The sequence below is a fragment of the Larimichthys crocea genome, chromosome VI (assembly GCF_000972845.2).
Source record: "Larimichthys crocea isolate SSNF chromosome VI, L_crocea_2.0, whole genome shotgun sequence".
NCBI lineage: Eukaryota > Metazoa > Chordata > Actinopteri > Sciaenidae > Larimichthys > Larimichthys crocea.
The window spans coordinates 23730583-23750591 of record NC_040016.1 but is presented as its reverse complement, the minus strand read 5'-3'; the positions used below and the strand labels follow the sequence as shown (position 1 = coordinate 23750591).

Genomic DNA, 20009 nt, shown 5'->3' with positions numbered 1-20009 from the left:
ACAGTTACTATTTAACTTGTTAGCATGCTCCTCTGTTGCTTTCGGCTCGTGGTTCGTCTCTCCCACCTTAATTGTCCGTCTGAAAAACCTGAAAAAACCTGACGCTCCTGCAGCGTGTTATTAACCCCATATCTGCTAGTCTAGACATTTGCCAGGAAAACATTGCATTTTTTAACAAACACCAAGCACACCATACATTTTAAATGATTTTTACCCATTTTACAACTCTTCTTAAATGTTTTTTTAACCTTTTTTAAACTAAAACATATCTAAATGATTTTAATAGTATTTATACTACTATTTATTACATAGCTTCAACAACCTTTTACTGACAGTTTTAACCGGGTTACAAATAAATATATAATTTAGTCAGTATAGTAACATAGGTTGTTTTTAGCCAAAGTCTAAGCTGAGTCTGTCCCCAGGTTTTCCTGTTTTGAGTTTGCTGATGGACAAATAGCTTACTTGCTGCCAAAGTGACCAACTGCTGCTAATGGCAGCTGATGTTAGCTCAGCCCGATTCCATTGTCCGCTTGCTGGACTCCGAGTCAGGTGCCCATTTTAACAGCACTGACCACGAGTATTGCCCACTGGGTAACCCCCATCTCAGGCCTGAAAACCCAGCAATGAAAGCTTTAGTGTTCGAAACAAGGCCGGCGTCATGGGCGGGCTTTGGGGTGCCGTGCCCGCCCTCAGACTCACTTGTGCCCGCCCTGGAAATGAGCTCCAAGAACTCGATGGCATGAGAGCCTGTAGTGCAGAAGTGCGTGTTGAAGCAGTAGGCTTACTTCGGACCATATCTGAGCCCAGCTTTAGGTTCATCGCTGAGATGGTGCACAGAATACTGTCATACCTTGATCCCCCCAATACCATGCTACAGGCTGAGGACATTGATCTTTTCACTGGTGCACAACTCGTCAATTCTGCGTGTGCATGCATCGAAAACTTGCGCTCTGAGACAGAATTCATGACCCTCTTTGAGCGCTGCCAGGGAACAGAGCCCATAGCAAAAAGAAGGCGCACAATTAACTCCGCTTTTGCAATGTATGTTGTAGAAGGCAGAATTACACAAGATGACCCTAACAGCAAGACTGAACTGCGGAGGCTATACTTCAGTTGCATCGATGCTGTTTGTGGGGAAATTAGGGAGCGTTTCGGGGAGCGCAACTGCACACTGATGCATGCGCTCAAAGCTTTGGACCCGAATGATCCCGCTTTTCTTGATGTATCCAAAATACAACCCCTACTTCAGCTCACCAATACAACTGCTGTGGATACAGAGTACGCAGTAGCTCGACAGTTCTTACATGCTCGAATGAAAGATACGACTCCACCCGATGGGGGTGAATGGACAACAAGAAAAGTTCTACAGCATCTTCATCGACCCCTTGAGGCAATGCCAAGCGTAATAACTGCACTGAAACACGCATTGACCTTTGGCGCAAGCACTGCGCTCTGCGAGAACTCTTTTTCCACTTTGAAGAACGTTTTCACTGATCACCGACAAAGCATGTTGCACCAGCGTAAGGCCAATTTAATTAAGTTGGCATTTGAAAAGGACTTAACAAAAAAATTCAGAGAAGAGTGGAGGGACATGGTGTTGCGAAGATTTCACGTAGGCCTAGAGGGTAGACGTCGACTACCACTTTATTAATGGTGAGCATGAATTATTTTATTCTTGCTAGGCGCTCCAAGCGATGTGGTGAAAAATGCCAAATACAACAAAAATACAGTGTGGTGCTATAGCAGGCTATAATAACATATAGACTAATTCAAACACCTGTATGCACGTTACGTTATGAGTTCATTAAAAAAATGATTTTGTTATTCAGGGCTTTGTGTTGGAGGCTTAGTAGACCTATACAACTTTGCCGATATGTCGCGCCTGGTTTAATAGATGTGTTTGTTCTGTTAGCCTAAGCAATAGGCTACAACAGCATTTGTATCATTGTTATGGTATACACAATCGTTTTGTAGCTTTTTCTGTTGTAAATAAAACCAACAATTGCTGCAATGGTTACATGTCTATTCAGCGTTTATTTAAAAGAGACACCTATGTTGTTATACATAAATAGCTTATAAAATGTGTGCCCCCCCCAATCCAACGCAATGCCCGTCCGCAAATCCTTGTCTGGCGCCGGCTCTGCGGCAGAGTCTTACAGCTGCTGCTTCTACCAGCCTACAGTTGTGTTATGTGACCGTAGTAATATGTATTCTGTAAAGCAGGGGTCCCCAACCTTTTTTGTGCCAAGGACCGGCAGAAGCATAAAAAAAAATTCATGGACCAGTTGTCAATTTGTCAATTTTAATATACATTGCGAAAGACATTAACATTATTTAAATAGGCAACTCACACAGTTATTTCAGCCTATCATTTCTAAAAGTTGCTAAATGTAAAGGCTTTACAAATCTTGTCAAATCTTAGACCAAACCACACAGGAAAATACCTGACCAGACCAACAAGAACAGAACAGTTTGTACGTGATCATAACGTGTATATTCCTCTTTAGCTGTACAGAAGACTTGCCAGCTGTTCTTCCTGTGGTTCCATTAACAATATGCATCCAAAACATACAGTTCAGAACCAGGATACAATAAAACTAAACAAAAAATAGATCCACTTTACAAATAATGTCATCAACTTACTGAAATCAGTATCGGTGAGACCGCTGGGCCTTTTTGCCGGCCACAAGATAGTGATGGTCATAGCAGAAAAACCGGCCTCGCACAGATATGACGTTGGGAACGGGAGCAGTGTCTTCAGACCAAGCGTGCTGGTCTCGTTGTCTTCTCCCGATGCTTTGATCCAGAAGGATGACAGTGATGTTGAATCAAAGAGTGTTTTCAGTCCTCCGTCATTTCTGAGCTCAATCAGCTGGTCATCTTGTTTTGATGGGAGCCGGTCTCGACCATCGTCATTTTGAAATGGACCCATCCTTTGCCATTCCACAGGTCTTTTGAAGATGGGAAATAGCGCTCAAACGCATCAGACAGTGATGTCAGGTGGCTGAGTATCAAGTCGCCCAGTTCCGTCGGCTCTTCTGGACAAGTTGCTGAACATGTCAGAAACACCCTGATTGACGCACCGTGCCCAGTTGCCAGGTTAGCTTATTTAACCTAGGTTACGGCACCTGTGTATTGTTAATTAGTCCAGGCGGGTACCAGTGTCAGGAACTTATGATCCACAAAGCCATCACAGGGACGCTCATAGACACCCGCGGCTCTTCATTATGGTTTATAATAATAAAAAAAAATTACGAGCCAAATTTATCATTTATGGCATGATAATTTCAGTTATGTGTCTACATTTACACCTAAACATGATGTCAGGATAGATTCTATAGACTTCTATATTCCTCCAGAAAGGTATGAACTTTTTTTACTGTACAGTCATCAGTGCACATATCTACTATTGTTTTAGGATCAAAGATCTAATCCATATACTAACATATACTAACTGACTGTTGGGCGCACAGACCTTTTGTCTCTCATTGAACTAATCAGTAAGTATCCAAAAAGCTAGAAAAAAAACATGAATGGAAGCAATCCCAAATGGCTTCAACAGATAATTCCTCATCCAAACACTGTTCATTAGCATTTGGCAGTGGAGAGGGCCTGTAATGATTCTGCTGACATCATTACGGACCTGAACATGCAGCAATATCAACAGACAAAAACAGGCTAAACATGGGTTCTGCTGTTTATGTTCGTGCTGTTATTGTCGTATATTTCTTCTGCATTGTTGCATGATTGCTTTTCAGGATATCTAGTTTTCTTTACTGGCAAACTGGAATCAACGCTGGATTACTAATCAGGAAAAGCGAGGGACTGCCTCAGGGCCCCAGACCCTTTCTCCTGAATGCCCCAGGTTCAGTGTTAGTCATTTGGTTTATAGTAAATTACTCACATGCACATTTTTGAATATGCACTATTAAAATACAATATCTACTGTGAAGTGACCCTGAGTCAGCATCTTAAAAGAGCACTCCACCAACTCCACCTACATTTCCCATAATGGAACTTGATGACTGATTCAGGTGTTATGCTAGTTGTGGGTAATAAACGTCTTTTTCTTTAATACACCAAACAATGAATATGTTTGTTTTTAGCAGTTTTAGTAAAGAAGAAAGGTTTTGAGAACATGAGGCTGTGCAGGTCTTCTGCCCTTTGATGGGCTTACTTGTTTAGGTAAGCGCTAAATGTATAAACGTTGTAATGCTTTTCTTGCTTTGTTGCAGCTGGTTTATGTTGCCCTGAAAGCTCAATCCTCAACTCACAGCCACATTGTTGATTATAAGTAACAAACAGTAGCTGAGCCGTGACATTAACTGTGGTTAAAAGTGAAATCGGTTAATCGCTGCATCGCTAGATTAAAGAAACATCTGGAGCAAATAAGAATTTATCATTGGAATAGGAGCATATTACAACATGCATTGAATTAGCAGCAAAGCTGATTTCTGGCCCCTGGTACACACACTGAATTACTTTGCTGTTCTCTCTCTCGCTCTCGCTCTCTGTCTCTTACTCTCAGTCTGGTACCTAGAAAGTACCTCAGGAGCGTCAGGCTTGGCTGGTTTCCATTCGATTTCCCCTGCGGGTCATCCATCGGCCTGGGAACGTGGCGAGCTGGAGCGCCCAGCCCCGAGGTGATTAACGGAAGAAAGATGGCTGCAGTTCGCGGCGTAAATCCAAAGGCGTTTCAGGTGGAACACGGGTGCTTGTCTAGCAGTGAGGAATGGGGGGAGGCTTCAACCAATCCTGCACTGGAAACCTCTCTCCCTCTCTGCCCTTACTCCAGTTTTAGAAAATGTCTCAAAAGAGAGGAGAGTCACAGCAAACGGGAAAAGAGGATACTCAAAGGATATTATTTTAAGAAAGCCACAAAACAATCGGTAATGCTCAACGGAAAGCTACGCTCAGGGAAACGACACAGAATAGAGTGACAGAGGCTGAGAGAGCTAGAGTGGAAACCTGCGCACCCTGGGGTAATATTAGTGAATCCCATCTGCTGAACATCTGGCGCGAGGAGGCAAACGCGGAGCGGCCTGCTCAGGAAATCTTAAATTTAGCAGCTATGCATTCACAGAGGGCAAGACAAGCTGCAGTCCTGCTGAGACTGATGGAGACGACAGCTAGATAAACTACCCATTCATCATCCACCTAACATGTTCTTCTGACCAATCAGATAAGAGAATAGCTGTAGATCTGCAATGAACAGTTACATAATCCACTGATTATTTTAAATTAATTGTTTTAACTTTATTTAATACTGACAAATGTCAAGATCAGGCTTGAGCCTAAAATCATGGTTTAAATGTTGCCTGACAAGCACACACAAAAGAACACTAAATATTCTCTTTATAATGAAACTGAATTGCTCACATCAATCAATCAATCAATCAATCAGTCAATCAGTCAATCAAATCATAATCAATCACTGTACTACAATGAGAATTATAGTTTGTTAAAGCCACTATTAAAATTTCTGATTTTGCTGCCAGCCAGTGGTGGATTAAAGAGACAGACAGCAGTTAAAAGACGTTTTATGTTCACTCAGTGATGCGTGTCCTGGATATTTCTGATGCAACTGCCTTGTGCTGTACACAAACTGTAGAAACCTCCACTGCTTAATTCATGAATACGTTTGGTTCTCAGTCCAGCAGGACTCGTCCATCAGCGCTTAGACATAACTGTAACTGCATTACATGATTTATCTGCTAGAATCAATTACAGTCAGACTGAAGGTTTAATTTTCCTGCACAAACCTGTTAATTTGAATGAACAGTTTAATAAGTCCTCTCAGATGATTGTTCCGTGGCAGCAGTCACTGACAATTTGTCAGATTACTTTGTTGCAGTCACCCACATTATATGATCAAATTGCCCAAAGCAATATTTTCAGTCAATTAGTATAACCTGAACTCTGTGATTGATTTTTAATCCACAAATGGCTGGACTGCCCGTCAGGGTCTACTGTTTCTGTCTATATGTATCTGAGGGAAGGACAGGTGGAAGTGATTACAGGGAGTGCGAGGGCCTTGATAACTGGAGTGTGACTGCGTTATAGGAAAAGTCAAAGTTGCCATTAGAACTCCAAACCTGTTCATTAGCACAACCATGGCATGTCCAAGTAACTGACAAGCTTCATGCCCGACTTCATCTCAGCTGTCTAACTGGCTCTGCAGGTGGAGAGCCACAATCTCAACTGTTCTCTTTGCATGAAGCTCAACCATTTTAGTGTCAGAGGGATTGTTGCATGTTCAGTTCATTATTAAACAGACAGCAGTGTGGCTAGATGGCAATGAAGGTAGCTGTGTTGGTGGTCGATGGATTGCCATGAAGGGAGAACCTGAATGTCTTTTCATCTTGTCCCCCGCATGAGGTTTAAAGTTTTCAAGTATTCAGAGACGTACTGTATCAACATCTACTGTATGTCTAGTCATGCGTCTCAGATGTATCCTCATGACTTTGACATATTGACATATGCTGACAACACCTGGATGGATTTGTGATAGATAATTACAGAAGCGTGCTAGCAGAACTTATATGAACTTCTTATATAAGTTGTTTTTCTCTCTCCATTTGATTTTTTCTATTTTTCCTTCTTTTACCTCCCTATCCTGAACAGGGTCGAACAGGGTGACCTTGCACTATGACAACGTCCAGACATGTTTACCTCTGGGAAAGTGATCACCCATTGTAGTTTCTGATAAATACCCTGCTCACGTGTAACATTTGTCATTTCCTCTGCAGACTGCCGTGTACTCTGTATGACTGCTGACCTTTTTTGCAAAGAATAAAACTACTCTAGTCTTTAGATCAGTCTCTCATTAGTTCATAAGAATTTCTGCAACACATTGAAATGCATTTTGCATTTACTTCAGTGGGACAGTATCTAAGACAAGGTTAGGACCTCAACTTTTATCCATCAAAAATGGATCACAATTTGATGAATTTCAGCACACAGCTGAGTTCTATGACACATTTTTATGGTGGTTTGACTTTTTGATCAATGAAAGTATTTGGAAGGATGCTCACAGTTAATTTTAACACAGTTAATTTTCTTGCACATTTTTACCCTTTTCTGTACTTATTCTATTGCAACTTTTTGGTCCATAAGGCACAAGTAACTATTGAATTGAACACAGTTGGTCTAATGAGACACATAAAGCCCAGGGATCACTTTAAGACAAGACTTTAAGCCCTGGACTTGAAAAATAAGCAGATTTCCTTGATTTTAAAATGACCTGTTTCACAAGCTGAATGAAAATGAACTGAGTTGCAGTGTGGCAAAATCCTTCACCGCCCTCATCTCACATGGGGTCAGTGGGAGAATTGGCTTGGAGATTGAAAGGCAAACGCAAAACATGAAGTAAAATCAGACAGCTCAAAGAGTGCCAAAGAGCACAGGGGCTTAAAGCTCAACAGAGATGTAAGATAGAGAGAGAGAAAGGTCACTAGAGATTAAGAAAAAGGAGAGGGCATTGCTGTTTAAACCACCTCCCCCTGGAACAAAGACAAATCGGGCTATGCTCGCTATGCCCCCCCAAGTCCCTATCTCTCTCCAAGGAGGAAGCCAGCATCTCCCAAGCATTAAAGTGGAAAAACCAACGCCACTGCAAGAATTTAATGAGGAGGGCTCTGCACTGTTCTGCACTCAGTGTGTGACACAACACTTCTTGGCATGTAGTGATTTTCTCTCTTTCTCTCTTCTTTATTCACTGCCTTTATTTCCACTGGCTACACTGAAGGAATGGAGTATATATTCAGGCTTGAAACCAGCCCAGGCCCACTCAGTACTCAGTGTTAGGAAGCAACAATACCATGCTTCCCCTCAGCACCGAGTATCCTCTATGCACCAATCATGTAAAGCAGCATAAAGGTTACAAGTCCACTATACACAAGGAGACGTTTTATTGGATTATTATTGATCTGTTAAAAGTAGTAATACACCAATACATGGAGATTTTTGTTTGTTTTACCTTCGTGCTGGATAAAAATATGGATAATGGATGGATGTGTCTAACACTGACACAGATCCAGGATGTGTTCAGCAGAGCTCAGAAAAAAAGGCTGGAAGCAAGGGGGGAAACTGTTAGTCAAGCTCCAGCAAATGTCAATGAACAAACAAACAAAAAAATCCCGCCTCTGCTTCAGTTACAAAGTGCCCACCACCCGTGTAGTGGTGCTACATCACTGCTGTACCAGGCGTGTAGTCACCGCATTATTAGTCTGCAGTTACTCTTCAGTGTTATCTAATTAAAGCTCAGAGTTGTTAATAGCTCAGGTCAAAAACATGCTTAGATGACTCTAATGAATGCATCTACATTCTGACATATGACCTGTAAATCTTGTTATTTTAGCTTATTCTGGTGTTTAGACAGATGTGTGATCATTATGATGAAGATATAAAGTAAAAAAAGTTGTGAACCACCTCATAAACTTGAACCTCTCTGAAACTCTCAGTGGTTACAAAAACAGAATGACTTTCATTAAGGAGATGTAGACATTGAAAGCTTTGTAGATCAAATTGAGCTTGTGCTGCTTTTCCACACAACCTTCCCACTAGCAAAACTGCATTGACTGCCGATCATCATACATCCCTCTCATTGGTCTTAAGCTCCAGTACTGACTTTAAACAGATCACAGTTGAATGGATTGATGTGCGCACCTCTACAAAGCTCCAACACAAGGAATGAAAAGCAGAGCTGAAAAGAAGGTTTGTGCTCCCTTCCTAAATATTTGATCAAGGTACAAATCACAGGCAGCCATGACATTGGAAAGCAGGCACTGAGTTTTATTTTGGAGCTGCTTATGTGGAGATTGGTGGGGGGTTAAAATTTAATTTAAGGAGTAGGAGGCAGGAGAGCTTGCAGATGAGGGGAGGGGCAGTCTGTGTTGAAAGTGGGGGAAGAGGTTGATGGATGAACACTTCCAACACTGGTCTGATTGAGTGGTGAAACAAACCATATGAATTAAAGCTTGGTGGCAATCCAGAGTAAGCACTCTGAGGGCCACAGCTGAGCTATGTAAGCAAAAAACATGTTTTTCTACACAAAGACTGTACTATCTACATGTCATTAGAAAACAAACGGGCAAATGCCCTAATTCTAATTATGTAAGTACTTTGACAAGACAAGATCATTACTCAAACCATCAGCAGACTTAAGCAATTCAAAGTGGGGAACATGAATGCCAGAACCAAACTGATTTAATCAATCAATGTTGAGAAACATTGTGGTGTAGGATTTATTCTGTGGGGACGGTCAATGTTTGAACCAAATGTAACCAGAATCCATCTGATATGTTTAATCTTGATCACTGACAGCCTGAGAGCACAAAACTATTATTTTAAAGTCACTGCATTGGTTTTCTATTAGTTTTTAGATTTTTGGATCCTCTTATTAGTTTTGAAATATCTGGCGTGGTACCAGCATCTTTCAGACATACTCCTTAGATGAGTACCACGCAGATCCTCTGCACTGGACTCTAAATCTCAACAAAAACACATGGTAAGTCTGCCTTCAACTGAGCTTTAAAGTTTCATCCATCTATTTTAATAATATTTATTAATTTTTGTAAAAGTCTATAATTTGTTCTGTTTTGACTTTCCGCTCTGTGAAACACTTCCCTAGCACCCTGCTGCTAACGTGGCTCCAACAAAATGATGAAAATGGAGTTTCAGTCTCTGTTATGGCTCCTTCTCCTCCAGTGATGCGAGTCATTAGCATCAGTTCATTGGGTCACTGGCTTTATGTTAAAAATATCAGCCTGAGCTGAAGCCTGCTCTAAGTCACTACAGCAATTTTCTTGACAGACTAAATTAGTGAGCAGTGCTCATCATCAGCAAACTTGAGGTCTTGAGGTTTAAAATGTGTGTTCTACGGTATTTATAAAAAGACATCAAAGTTCTGCTTGTGCTATTTTACTGTATTCTGTCCAGATCTCAGCAATTAACCCACTGAGTAAAAGATGATTATCACTGACAGGAAGGATGGCCAAAACTACAAAATAAGATCCAGGCTGTAAATAGCAGGAGTTTGGTTTCCTCTCAGTATCTGTGTCTAAGCCAACACTGACCGGTTATCTTCATAAAATGATAATATTGTATTTATTTCCTCATTAACAGCCAAGGAGGCGATTTTAAAAGGTGTCCTTGTCTGTCCTCAACAGTTTGCATCTTTGAGATTCATCCTGAATCCGAAATGTAATCGCTTAATTCATTAATGACTTTTACTGCACATGCTACTTTGTAAGCACTTAACAACTGTAAAATAAGTTATTGTGTGTGTGTGTGTGTGTGTGTGTGCATGCACATATATTTTTCCATTCTGGTGAGAAATGGGATTTAACTTTATGGCCATTAGTTTGGGCTGTGTTCAGAATAATAATCCATGCTTATAGAAGCATGGTAATGTGACCAGAGATGGGAGAAACCCAGGGGGCCGTCAACAGGAATCCAACACTGCTGTATGAATAAGACTGAATGGGGGAGGGCACAGGGAATATGCAAAGAAAAAGAAATTACATTTCAGATAGTAAAGAAGGAGAAATAATGAAAAGAAGGAAATGACTGACATAAGGGAAAATTTCGGTTGGGGGGGGTAAAGAACTAGAAAAAAAATGAAGAAATAATAATGAATGGGGAAAAGGAACAGAAAGAAGGTCAAAAGGGAAAAGAGGAAGAAAAGGAAGAACAAAAGGAAATAGTTTGAGTGGAAGTACTACAAAGAAAGAATGAACAGATGAACAGAAAAGGGAAAGAAAAGAATAAAGAGTGCAGATAAAAAGGAGAGAGAAGAATGATAAAATAAAATAAAAAACATAAGCTGTGTTTGGAAAGAGTGAGAACAAAGGAACCAGCAAGAGGTAAAAAAGAAAAGAGCAGAAAGAAGAAGTTAAGTAGCCAAGCAGAGGAAGGGAAAGCTCACTAAACTGTTAAGTAAAACATGAGGACTGTTGTCTACCTGACACGCCAAATATCATAGTAAGATGGTGACATTTCTTTCACCTTTCTCAGGGAGAAAGCAGCTGCTTCCATTCCACTGTCAGCAGGGATGACTGATGGAAGTTGAGTGAAGTGCATTATACCATTCAAAATGAAAAAGCGTTCTGGGAAATGGCAGGAACACCCATCTACACCTTTCACCGGTGTATCGGAGAGCTGTCACAGTCTCAGAGTGAATGGCCACCTATCGAGCCTGACAAAAGAACACAAAGTGTCTGGAAGTCCTGACGTGCGCCAAGGTGGTGGTGGATTGGGTTGGGGGGTGGAGGGGCCTGTGGCCAAAAGAACCACCACCTGGCAACTGTCTGCCACCTCTCTGTCAGCAATAATCCTTTAAATTGCATCTTACAGCTTCCAAAGTGACTCATGGCCTCACCAGTTTCAATCTGGGGGGGTTAGGTGGAGTGTGAACTCTCTTTGGCTTTCGTTATGTCCATTTGTTTTCCCATCTCATCTCCTTCTCCCCTCACCTCCCAGTGTTTGTTTAGTGTCGCCGTTGGTTAGACCCGTCAGCCTCCATGGCAGCCGACAGCCTGTCAGTCTAAGCTCCTTTTAACACTCAGCAGCCCTGCACAGTGACACAGAAGCTCCCCTGGCATCACGCTTAGCAAAATGGAAAAAAGGGCTTGGCGGCGTACACCTCTCCACTCTCATCAGCGTCTCGTGCTGTCTTTATGTCTTTCTCTTTCCTCTTTGTTTTTCCTCTCTCTGTGTCTCTGCACGCAACCGCAGCCTGCCAGTGGATCTTGCAGCTTCTATTGGTTCACCGAGAGCGAATGGAGACTGAAAAGAGAAGTGTAAAGGCTTTTTTGCCAAAAGTATATTTAACTATTTTTTTACTCTAGCTGTTTGCCTTGGCACTGTTATGATACCAATATCAAACCTATACTGTTTTTATTAAAAGCACTGATTTTAAAAAGGTCAGTTTTTCTTTTTAGACTCGTTTAGCTTATTTTATGTCTGGATTTTAAACCCTAAACAGCAGACAAAGATGAACATGGTGGAGCATTTAGTAGCTAAAGAGGCCAAAACAGAGCTAAAAGAGAGGGCGGATCTGTGAGGCAGTTCTGCTGTGGATTCGTTCTGCCCCCAGGTGGCCAAAAAACGTTTAAAAAAGCAATATCAAATCAGCAATAGTGTGAAGTGCTTGTGTGAGAACTTTGCTCATTAAAATATATATATATAATATATAGATAAGATATATATAGTATATATATATATATATTATATTATATATATGAAGAAAAAAAAACAAGATTACAAATGGATCTAGACACTCAACCTTCTAGTCTGTCATTTTTTTAGCAGTATTATGAGCACCAAGAATATTGTTTAATATCCAGTCCTTGTTGCCAAGCTGAGAGAAACATCAAACTCATTGATGCCACAAATCCTTCACACATGGACAGCAGTGTGTTTTGCTACTGTTTCTCTTTAAACACAATGCAACTGGAGCTATAATGGAGAGAGACTGCCTCAAAGTATGTTTGATGCTTAATTCTAGGATTTCTCCAAGAACATTAGTCAGACGTATGAATAAAACGGCTGCAACAGAAGCACGATGGTGATAATGGCAGGGAATCAGAACATATGGAAGCAGACACAAAACTTTGCCGGAAGCAAACAAGACTTAGCAAAGCAGAATGAACAAAGTAAAAAAAAAAAAAAAGTGGAGAGCGATGGGAGGGGGGTTCTCATAGGCCTGACTGAGATAAAATTCTGGAGGCACCTTCCAGAAAATGAAAGAGGAACACCCCCTCCTCTTCTCCAAATAATCCAGCAGTGTACTTGATTAAAACAATGAAGTGGAACAATGGAGAGGGAGGAGAACAAGAAAAAAGTGGTTGAAGAGTGTGCCTTATTTTCAGCAGCCCATTAAGTCTGAGAGCAACGGGGCCCGGCAGAACAAGGCGACCAGGCTGCTCCTTCTTTTCCCAGTGTTCTCCATTTTCAGGCTGCACTGAGGCCACAAACTCATGAGACGCAGAGAGAGAAAAAAAAACCTGATGAGGAACAGATTAAAAACCTAACAGGCACGCTCAGCTGAGCAGAAACGCTGATCGAAAAACAAAATAAGGCGATGCTCTATGCTCGGCTCCACTCGTATTCGTATTCTTGAGATGTCGTTAGCGCCTCTGCACTTAATATCATCATTATTATTGTTATCATTATCAGGCCTATTTATCTTTAGTTTCCCCCTTTGTGCAACAAAACAGCATCATTTCCTGCTAAAAATCAATAGCACAATAAAGGGGATGTTTTCCGTTTTTCACCATTTATCTGGCTCCTGATCCCCCCAGCCACCACCACCACCCCTCCACCCCCACCACCACCCCCTTCTCTCTCTCAAGCAGCTACCTCGTAATGACAAGGCGACAGATACCAAAGCAGAATCCTACATGGATAACTGCCTGACGCCACCCCTCCCAACCTCTCCGTTGCATCTCACATAGACATACACACACAAACATGACACGGTATCTTTTAATCAATCTATTAAGGAAAGCCAGGGTGGCGCTGACAGGCCCCGCGCTGACTGATAAAGTGACCCGGGAGTCGACGTGCAAGCATTTTACTGGCCACAGCGGAGGCCAGATAATAGCTCGGTGAGCACTGAGATGATGATGATGATAATGTTGGCAACCGAGGGCCACGAAGCATATCCAATCCCTTCCCTAAATGTCAGCCCTCCCTCTGTATCGCTGCGACAAAAAGGCTCAGAGAAAAGGTTTGTGACATGGAGGCCTGCTTTGAATGGTTAACAAACCCACTTGTCTCATTTGTCCCTAGATTTTAAAAGAAGCAGAGAAGGTCCTCGTGTATGCACACACACACACACTCTAACAGCAGAGAAAAAGGGTGAATTCAAAAAAAGGGGGAAAGAGACAGAGATAGATTGAAGGAGGGGTGTGTGTGTTTGTGGGGGTGAAAAGATGTGCTAGCTCAGGCGCTTGTTGTGAGATTACAATGACTGTTCTGTTTTTCCTCCCAGCCAGGAGCGACAGGACCCATTCATTTTTCACAGCGGAAAGCGACAGATTGAAGGCCAAACATCTCTTTTTTTCCGTGTCCCTCCTGTCTCTTTCTTTCTTTCTTTCTTTCTTTCTTTCTTTCTTTCTTTCTTTCTTTCTTTCTTTCTTTCTTTCTTTCTTTCTTTCTTTCTTTTCTCCCTCTCTCACATGTGTTTGGTTAACCCAGGGCTGAACTGCTGTGCAGTGACAGGGGCGTGATGCTTTCGACGCTGACACCACACGCTGCAGACGGAAAAGGAAAAGTGATGCCCTGTGTCAGCTAGCGGACACCTCGCGGTGATGTTCAGTGCTTTCCATCCCCCCAAAAAGACAGATGTTTGTGAGGCTGCAAACCGGCCATTATGTGGGTGACTGGGGGGCGTGTTGGCAGCAGTCAGGTTACTCGTGCCGACACAACACCGCAGCACACACTTCCTGTATTTCTAACGGCACTTGGCTGAATCATTGCGGGTGTTGCCTTGCTGTGAGGTATGACATTATTAAGGTGGACTGCAGCGTAAACAATGCACTCTCCTCTTGGAAAGCTCAAAGGATAAAGCGCTCATCCATGCTTTCCCCACGATGCAGGCCGGAGCTGAAGCATCTGTAATTGCCGGCGTCATAGCCTCCAAGCTGAGGGACACACAGGGAGGCGCTTCAAAGATGAGCGGTATGCTTTATGAAACAGCAGGCAAATACAAAACTGAATATACATGAAGTCAGATAAATCACCCGCACTTCTCTCAGATGGCTTCTATTCCGTGAGCTTTTTTTCCACATGGACTGTGACTCTTTCACTCAGGTTGGTCAAATTAACCAACCTATTTAAAAGACCTCACGCATGTATGCATGCACAGGAAGCGACATATAAGAGATGTAGTTTTACAGACACGCTGCATTTTAACACCACTGAACAACAGCCTGAATATCAGAGACACATGTGGATGTGATCATAATCTCTACATCATGCTCGTGTTCCTTCTGCTAAAAATGTTCAGTGAACAGAAGAGAAAAAAAGGCACGATGAAACGCCCATCCATGTTGTCTCTGTTTGTGCTGCTGTTCATGATTCTTGAACATAACATGACGTGTTCTTATTTATATATCTTATTTTCTTTGCATATCAATTTGCATAATTCCGAAGTGAAACGATATCTACAAAATGAATCGCTATAGATGTGATGCATGTAAGTGTGACTCTTCAGTCCATGTTTAAGTAATTCCAGTAAAACAGAAATGCTAAAAATGAATTCTTCCAATGCTTTCTTTCTTTATGTATTTATTATTTATTATTTCTTTTAGCTGATTATACATCATCAGCCACCGTTTGCATGTGGCCCACGGGTGACATATTTTTATGGAAAGCCGATCTTGCCTTTCCCTGTGTTTTTCCAACACAATCTCCTGGCTAAGAGCCTTATTAATAGAAAAGAAGAGCGGGCTGGAGGTAAGGAGAGCAGCGCTGAGAGCCCGCAGATGATGATACCCAGCAGGAGAGAAGCACACTCGTCTCTGTTTCTACATCATCTGCCAGCCGTTAACATGAACCAGCCACCTTGGGCTCACTCAAAGCCAGTATCATGACAGCATGTGGTGGAACCGAGGGGAGAGAGAGGAGTGAAAACAGGAGGTCAAGTAGAGAGAGAGAGAGAGAGAGCTCATCAGTGGTCCACATCCTGACCTGTGGATTTGCCCTTTGGCGACGATGCTTCTCCAGACATCCGTGGTGTTGCTAAAGCATAACAAATTTGCAAATGAATATCCACCTATCCATCTCTCGTCCTTTAACCATCCATGGCTTATATTTCCTTATATTTCATCAAAATAGATTTTCACCAACCAAAAAAGATGTTTTCAGATTTTTCTATCAATTTGTTATCTCTCAAAAGTCAAAGTGACACGCGGCTGACATGCCGTGTGTCATTCTGATGTGCGGGAAGCTGCACCCCCTCCTTTCCTGTTTCCTTTCACAGCACATAATGTACTTCAGATTTGATTTTCTTTATTTGAATCTGTACTGTGTTATTTTTAAACCGTATCTCAGAGTTGATAAAACATAACATGTGTTTTGTTTGAATAAACGCATGTTGTTTCACCTGCAAATAATCATTAATTAGTAACTACTGCGTCAATACTAAAATGTATGTATGCATTTAGTTTTTTCATCTTGAATATTTAGTCTGAACAAAAAAAAAAAAATCTACAAAGTACCTCTATTTTCAGTAGTACATATAATCATCATGTTTCCATGGACAATCACAAATAATAATAATAATTCATTCATTCTTAACCACTGGGACAAATCATCCATCTCTTACAGCAGCTCTCTGTTACAGCTCGGCACACTTCAGTTTCTCTTCACATGTGTGATCAGATGGAATTAAGATGAAAAAAGAGGGGATGAAGGAACACACCACAAATTTTCTGAATGTCTAACAGGAGCCTCATTCCCAAAATTGAAAGCCGGCCCATCAATCCAAACAGTATATTAATACTGCTCTGGGCTAGTTAAAGCAGTGAGTGTGTTCATTGGTCAACAGGGCAGTGTTATCGTTTGCTCTCTGACTTTCTCATTCTGTGTGTGTGTGTGTGTGTGTGTGTGTGTGTGTGTGTGTGTTTTACAACATCTCTTAAGACTCATAAGAAATTTAAGAGCTAATCTAGGCGAGGTGAAAGTAGGCTAATACTGTCCGACTAACCGGCTCCATGATAACAGACAGCTCCAGAGCTCCAACACGAGCTTGTCGGATTTGAACACCAGACTGATTCCTCTGATTTCTATAAAGGCTGAGTGAAGCCTGGTTTGCTCCACACCAATTTGAGAGCACAGCTGGGCAATATATCAATTCACTGTCAAGATCAGGACATGACACAACCCTGAGACAGTGTTCTCTCATCATAACGTAAAAGCTTTCATTTTAAATGTGTCATTTAGTCGTTTTACATTGGTGAGCTCATCTGAACGCTCTGGCTGTTAAACAGTTTTATCACTCGACATCTCCTGTACAGAAATCTTCCTCTTTTACTTCTTCTCTCTGATGAGGAAATATATTTTGAATGTGTCCTGAAATACATCTAGAGGAAATATATAGAACTGTTTTGTCCATATCGTCCAACCGCTATTGGATCTAATTCTACTATTGGATGACAAAGATGCTCCCAGATGGAGTCCCTTTGTAAAATATTATCACATGCATAGAAATCTATTTTTTATGGTTGGGTGATGGTGAACGTTAAAAGATCATAGCTCCAGAATTGAATGCTGAAAGCTCTTGGGAAGCGTGTGAAAGTGCCTAAGTCAGAGACATTTCCAGGATCTTCCACAGCTGGATGAGTGTAACGCACATGGACCGGAGTCAAGGTCAAATTTGATTTGTTGAATTTATTTTCCCATTTGATGAAAGACATTTCTCCTCCTTCAGTGTGACAGTGAATGCAATAGAGAAGGTGTTGTTCATGTTCAGGTGTTGGCTCCTGAGGGGTTTAAATGCTGAAGGCTTGGACTTCACAAACTGGGCCCATGCAGGGGTCTTTGATTTAGCTTGGATTGAAGCAGAGGATTTCCTTTTCAAAGCTGAATGAGAAATAGTTCCACTCTGTTATATAATAGCTGGAAATTAGCCCAATTAAAGAAATGAAGCATATAGGACACTGTGTGTGTGTGTGTGTGTGTGTGTGTGTTTTCCCCCAGTAGCATAGTGGTGTTACACAGCACTCTGGGTAATCTTCAGTCAAATCTTATTATTTGTGGATCCCCTCTGAGCTCTCTACGTGACAGCCCCAAAAACAGACATGAGGTCTGCTCCCCCCTCAGCAATGAGTTGAGCCTCAACTGCATTTTTCGGGGTTATGTGCCTGAGTGTGTGAAGCCGCTTCACAGCCCTGCTGTCTCGCTTCAGGCAGTGAGATAACGGCTTTGGCGTACGCGCCGCCGGCTGACAAGGCATCACATCTTCCTCCTTTTATCTAGCCATCTGACCCAACTACAGACCGAGCCTTCCCATTCATCCTTTACGGAATCCCATCACTATTGCACATTTTTTTCCAAGTTTAATTGATATTTAAAGGGTTAAAAGGGGGATTAAAAAAAAGAAAATAATGACTGAGTTTCACCAGGGGGAAGAAAGTAGAGGGAAACACGCTCCTGTGATAACGTTGAGCTTTGAACGGGGTTCAAACTCATCGCTCAGCTACATAAAATCATCCCACTAACTGCTTTTTTGCGTCTCCGACAGTTTTTAGTCGACGTGCCGGTGCCGGGGAAGCGCGTCAAGCCAATAAGCACGAAATACTCCCAGCCGGTGACCCGTTACAGGATACTCAATGAAGGGTTTTGACTTTATTCTATTTGCCCATTTAAGACGCGCTTCGTCCTGACAATGCCACAGTGAAAAGCACATTCCTTCATAGCCACGAGCCCCAAAAGAAGCCCAGTGTTTGACTTGTAGTGGTACGAAACTTACCAGGATGACACTCGGCCCAGAGGAGCACGAAGGCTGGCAAAATGAGAGAGAAAATCCACCAGCAGTAACAACACGATTGCAGTAGCCTCCACATGGTAGTAATATGCACGTCGACATGCAAACAATAAGCAGCAACAACTGTTGAGTTTCTCCCTTTTGCGGGCTAATCAGCGACGCCTTCGCTGCGTAAAAAGCTGCGCCGGAGACGCAGCGCAGACGGAGACTGGACACGGTGGAGGTGGAGGGCGGAGAATTTTTTAGAGGTCCAGTAAAGAGTCTTTCCGTCCAGAAATCCCACCGATATTCCCGGATATGAGCATAACACTCGGATCTGATGTGTTGTTGGTGAGCCTGTATGCAGCACGGGAAGCGGCGGCTCCGGGGAGACTAGCAGCGAGGGTCCACACGGCGCGGCGTCGCTCCTGCGGCTGCGACGGTGGAGGCAGCGCTCGTCGGGCACACAGAGAGGGGAGAGTCGGTGTTGATGGTGGTTGTGGTAGTGGTAGTGGTGGTGGAGGAGAGGCACTGGAAGCTTTCCATTCCTCCGTCCGTCCAGGAAGTAGCGTTAGAGCTCAAGTCTGGCAGAGACTTTAAAACAGTCTTGAGGGGAGAGAGAGAGAGAGAGATGAAAGGGAGAGAGAGGATGGAGAGGGAGAGAGGTCATTCTTCTGGATCCTAGCGCCGACGAGAGAACGCGCTCAGTACAATAGCAGGCACATGTCCCATAATAACAGGTAATAATAGATCTGTGCTCCCCGCGGGTCCTCGATCTTTTTGTTCATATTAATGACCCCAGAATAGATCTACATTAGACAAAGCACCCCGTTTCATTTTGTCCTCGAGATCTGTCTGATGGTTAGTTCAGTCATGAGCTTCGAATAATGTCAGGTGTAGCCTCCACTAACAAGCAACAACAGAAGAATACAATTCTATTAGTTTGAAGGCAAGCAAAGGGAGAGGAACATGTGATGAAATGCAGTCTGCCGGTGTAGGACTGACACAAACCATCCCCATCTCAGAGGTGATGTGACAGCATCAGTTCAGCCAAATGGTATGATGATGATATCATGAAAATATGATATACAACATATTTTTAAGAGATGGTGGTGTCTGTGTAATCCATAGACCTCGGGAGATTTTTGAAACATCTTTCCTAAATGTGGGCTCCACTTGTCAGACTGTCAACACATTCCACATCAGGTTCATGTGACTGAATGAAGCAGTCAAACTATCACTTGGAACATATTCTGCGAGCAGATCACTGTGGTCTGTATTATTAAAATGTGATTTCATCACATTGACTCATTTTTATTTTATGAGTTTTCCTGGTTCCATTTTATTACAAAATGAATATTGAAATGATGTTCTTGTCTTCTAAATATGACTTAAGTGTGTTTTGGACTGTGCCTGACTTATTATAAGGTACTCCTGCAATCCCAATAATGTCTGCCGAATACACTGAAGTATTAAGATATTCTTCGTGTTGTATAACTACACTGCATTTGGGAAAGCTATTTTCAATTCAACC

General features: G+C 42.2%; 1 protein-coding gene across 3 annotated transcripts in view; it reads right to left on the bottom strand.

Annotated features, from left to right (window-relative positions):
- LOC104933232 (receptor-type tyrosine-protein phosphatase gamma) overlaps positions 1-19157 on the bottom strand; it is a 369578-nt gene extending 350421 nt beyond the window's left edge. Inside the window, exon 1 of one of the 3 annotated variants that reach the window (XM_027279289.1) lies at positions 18482-19157. In XM_027279289.1, coding sequence (XP_027135090.1) covers positions 18482-18575 — 94 coding nt within the window. In that variant the 5' untranslated portion in view covers positions 18576-19157. The remainder of the gene's footprint in view (positions 1-18481) is intronic. The other 2 variants (XM_027279290.1, XM_027279288.1) reach the window with 2 other exon arrangements.
- Between the last annotated feature and the right edge of the window lie 852 nt (positions 19158-20009).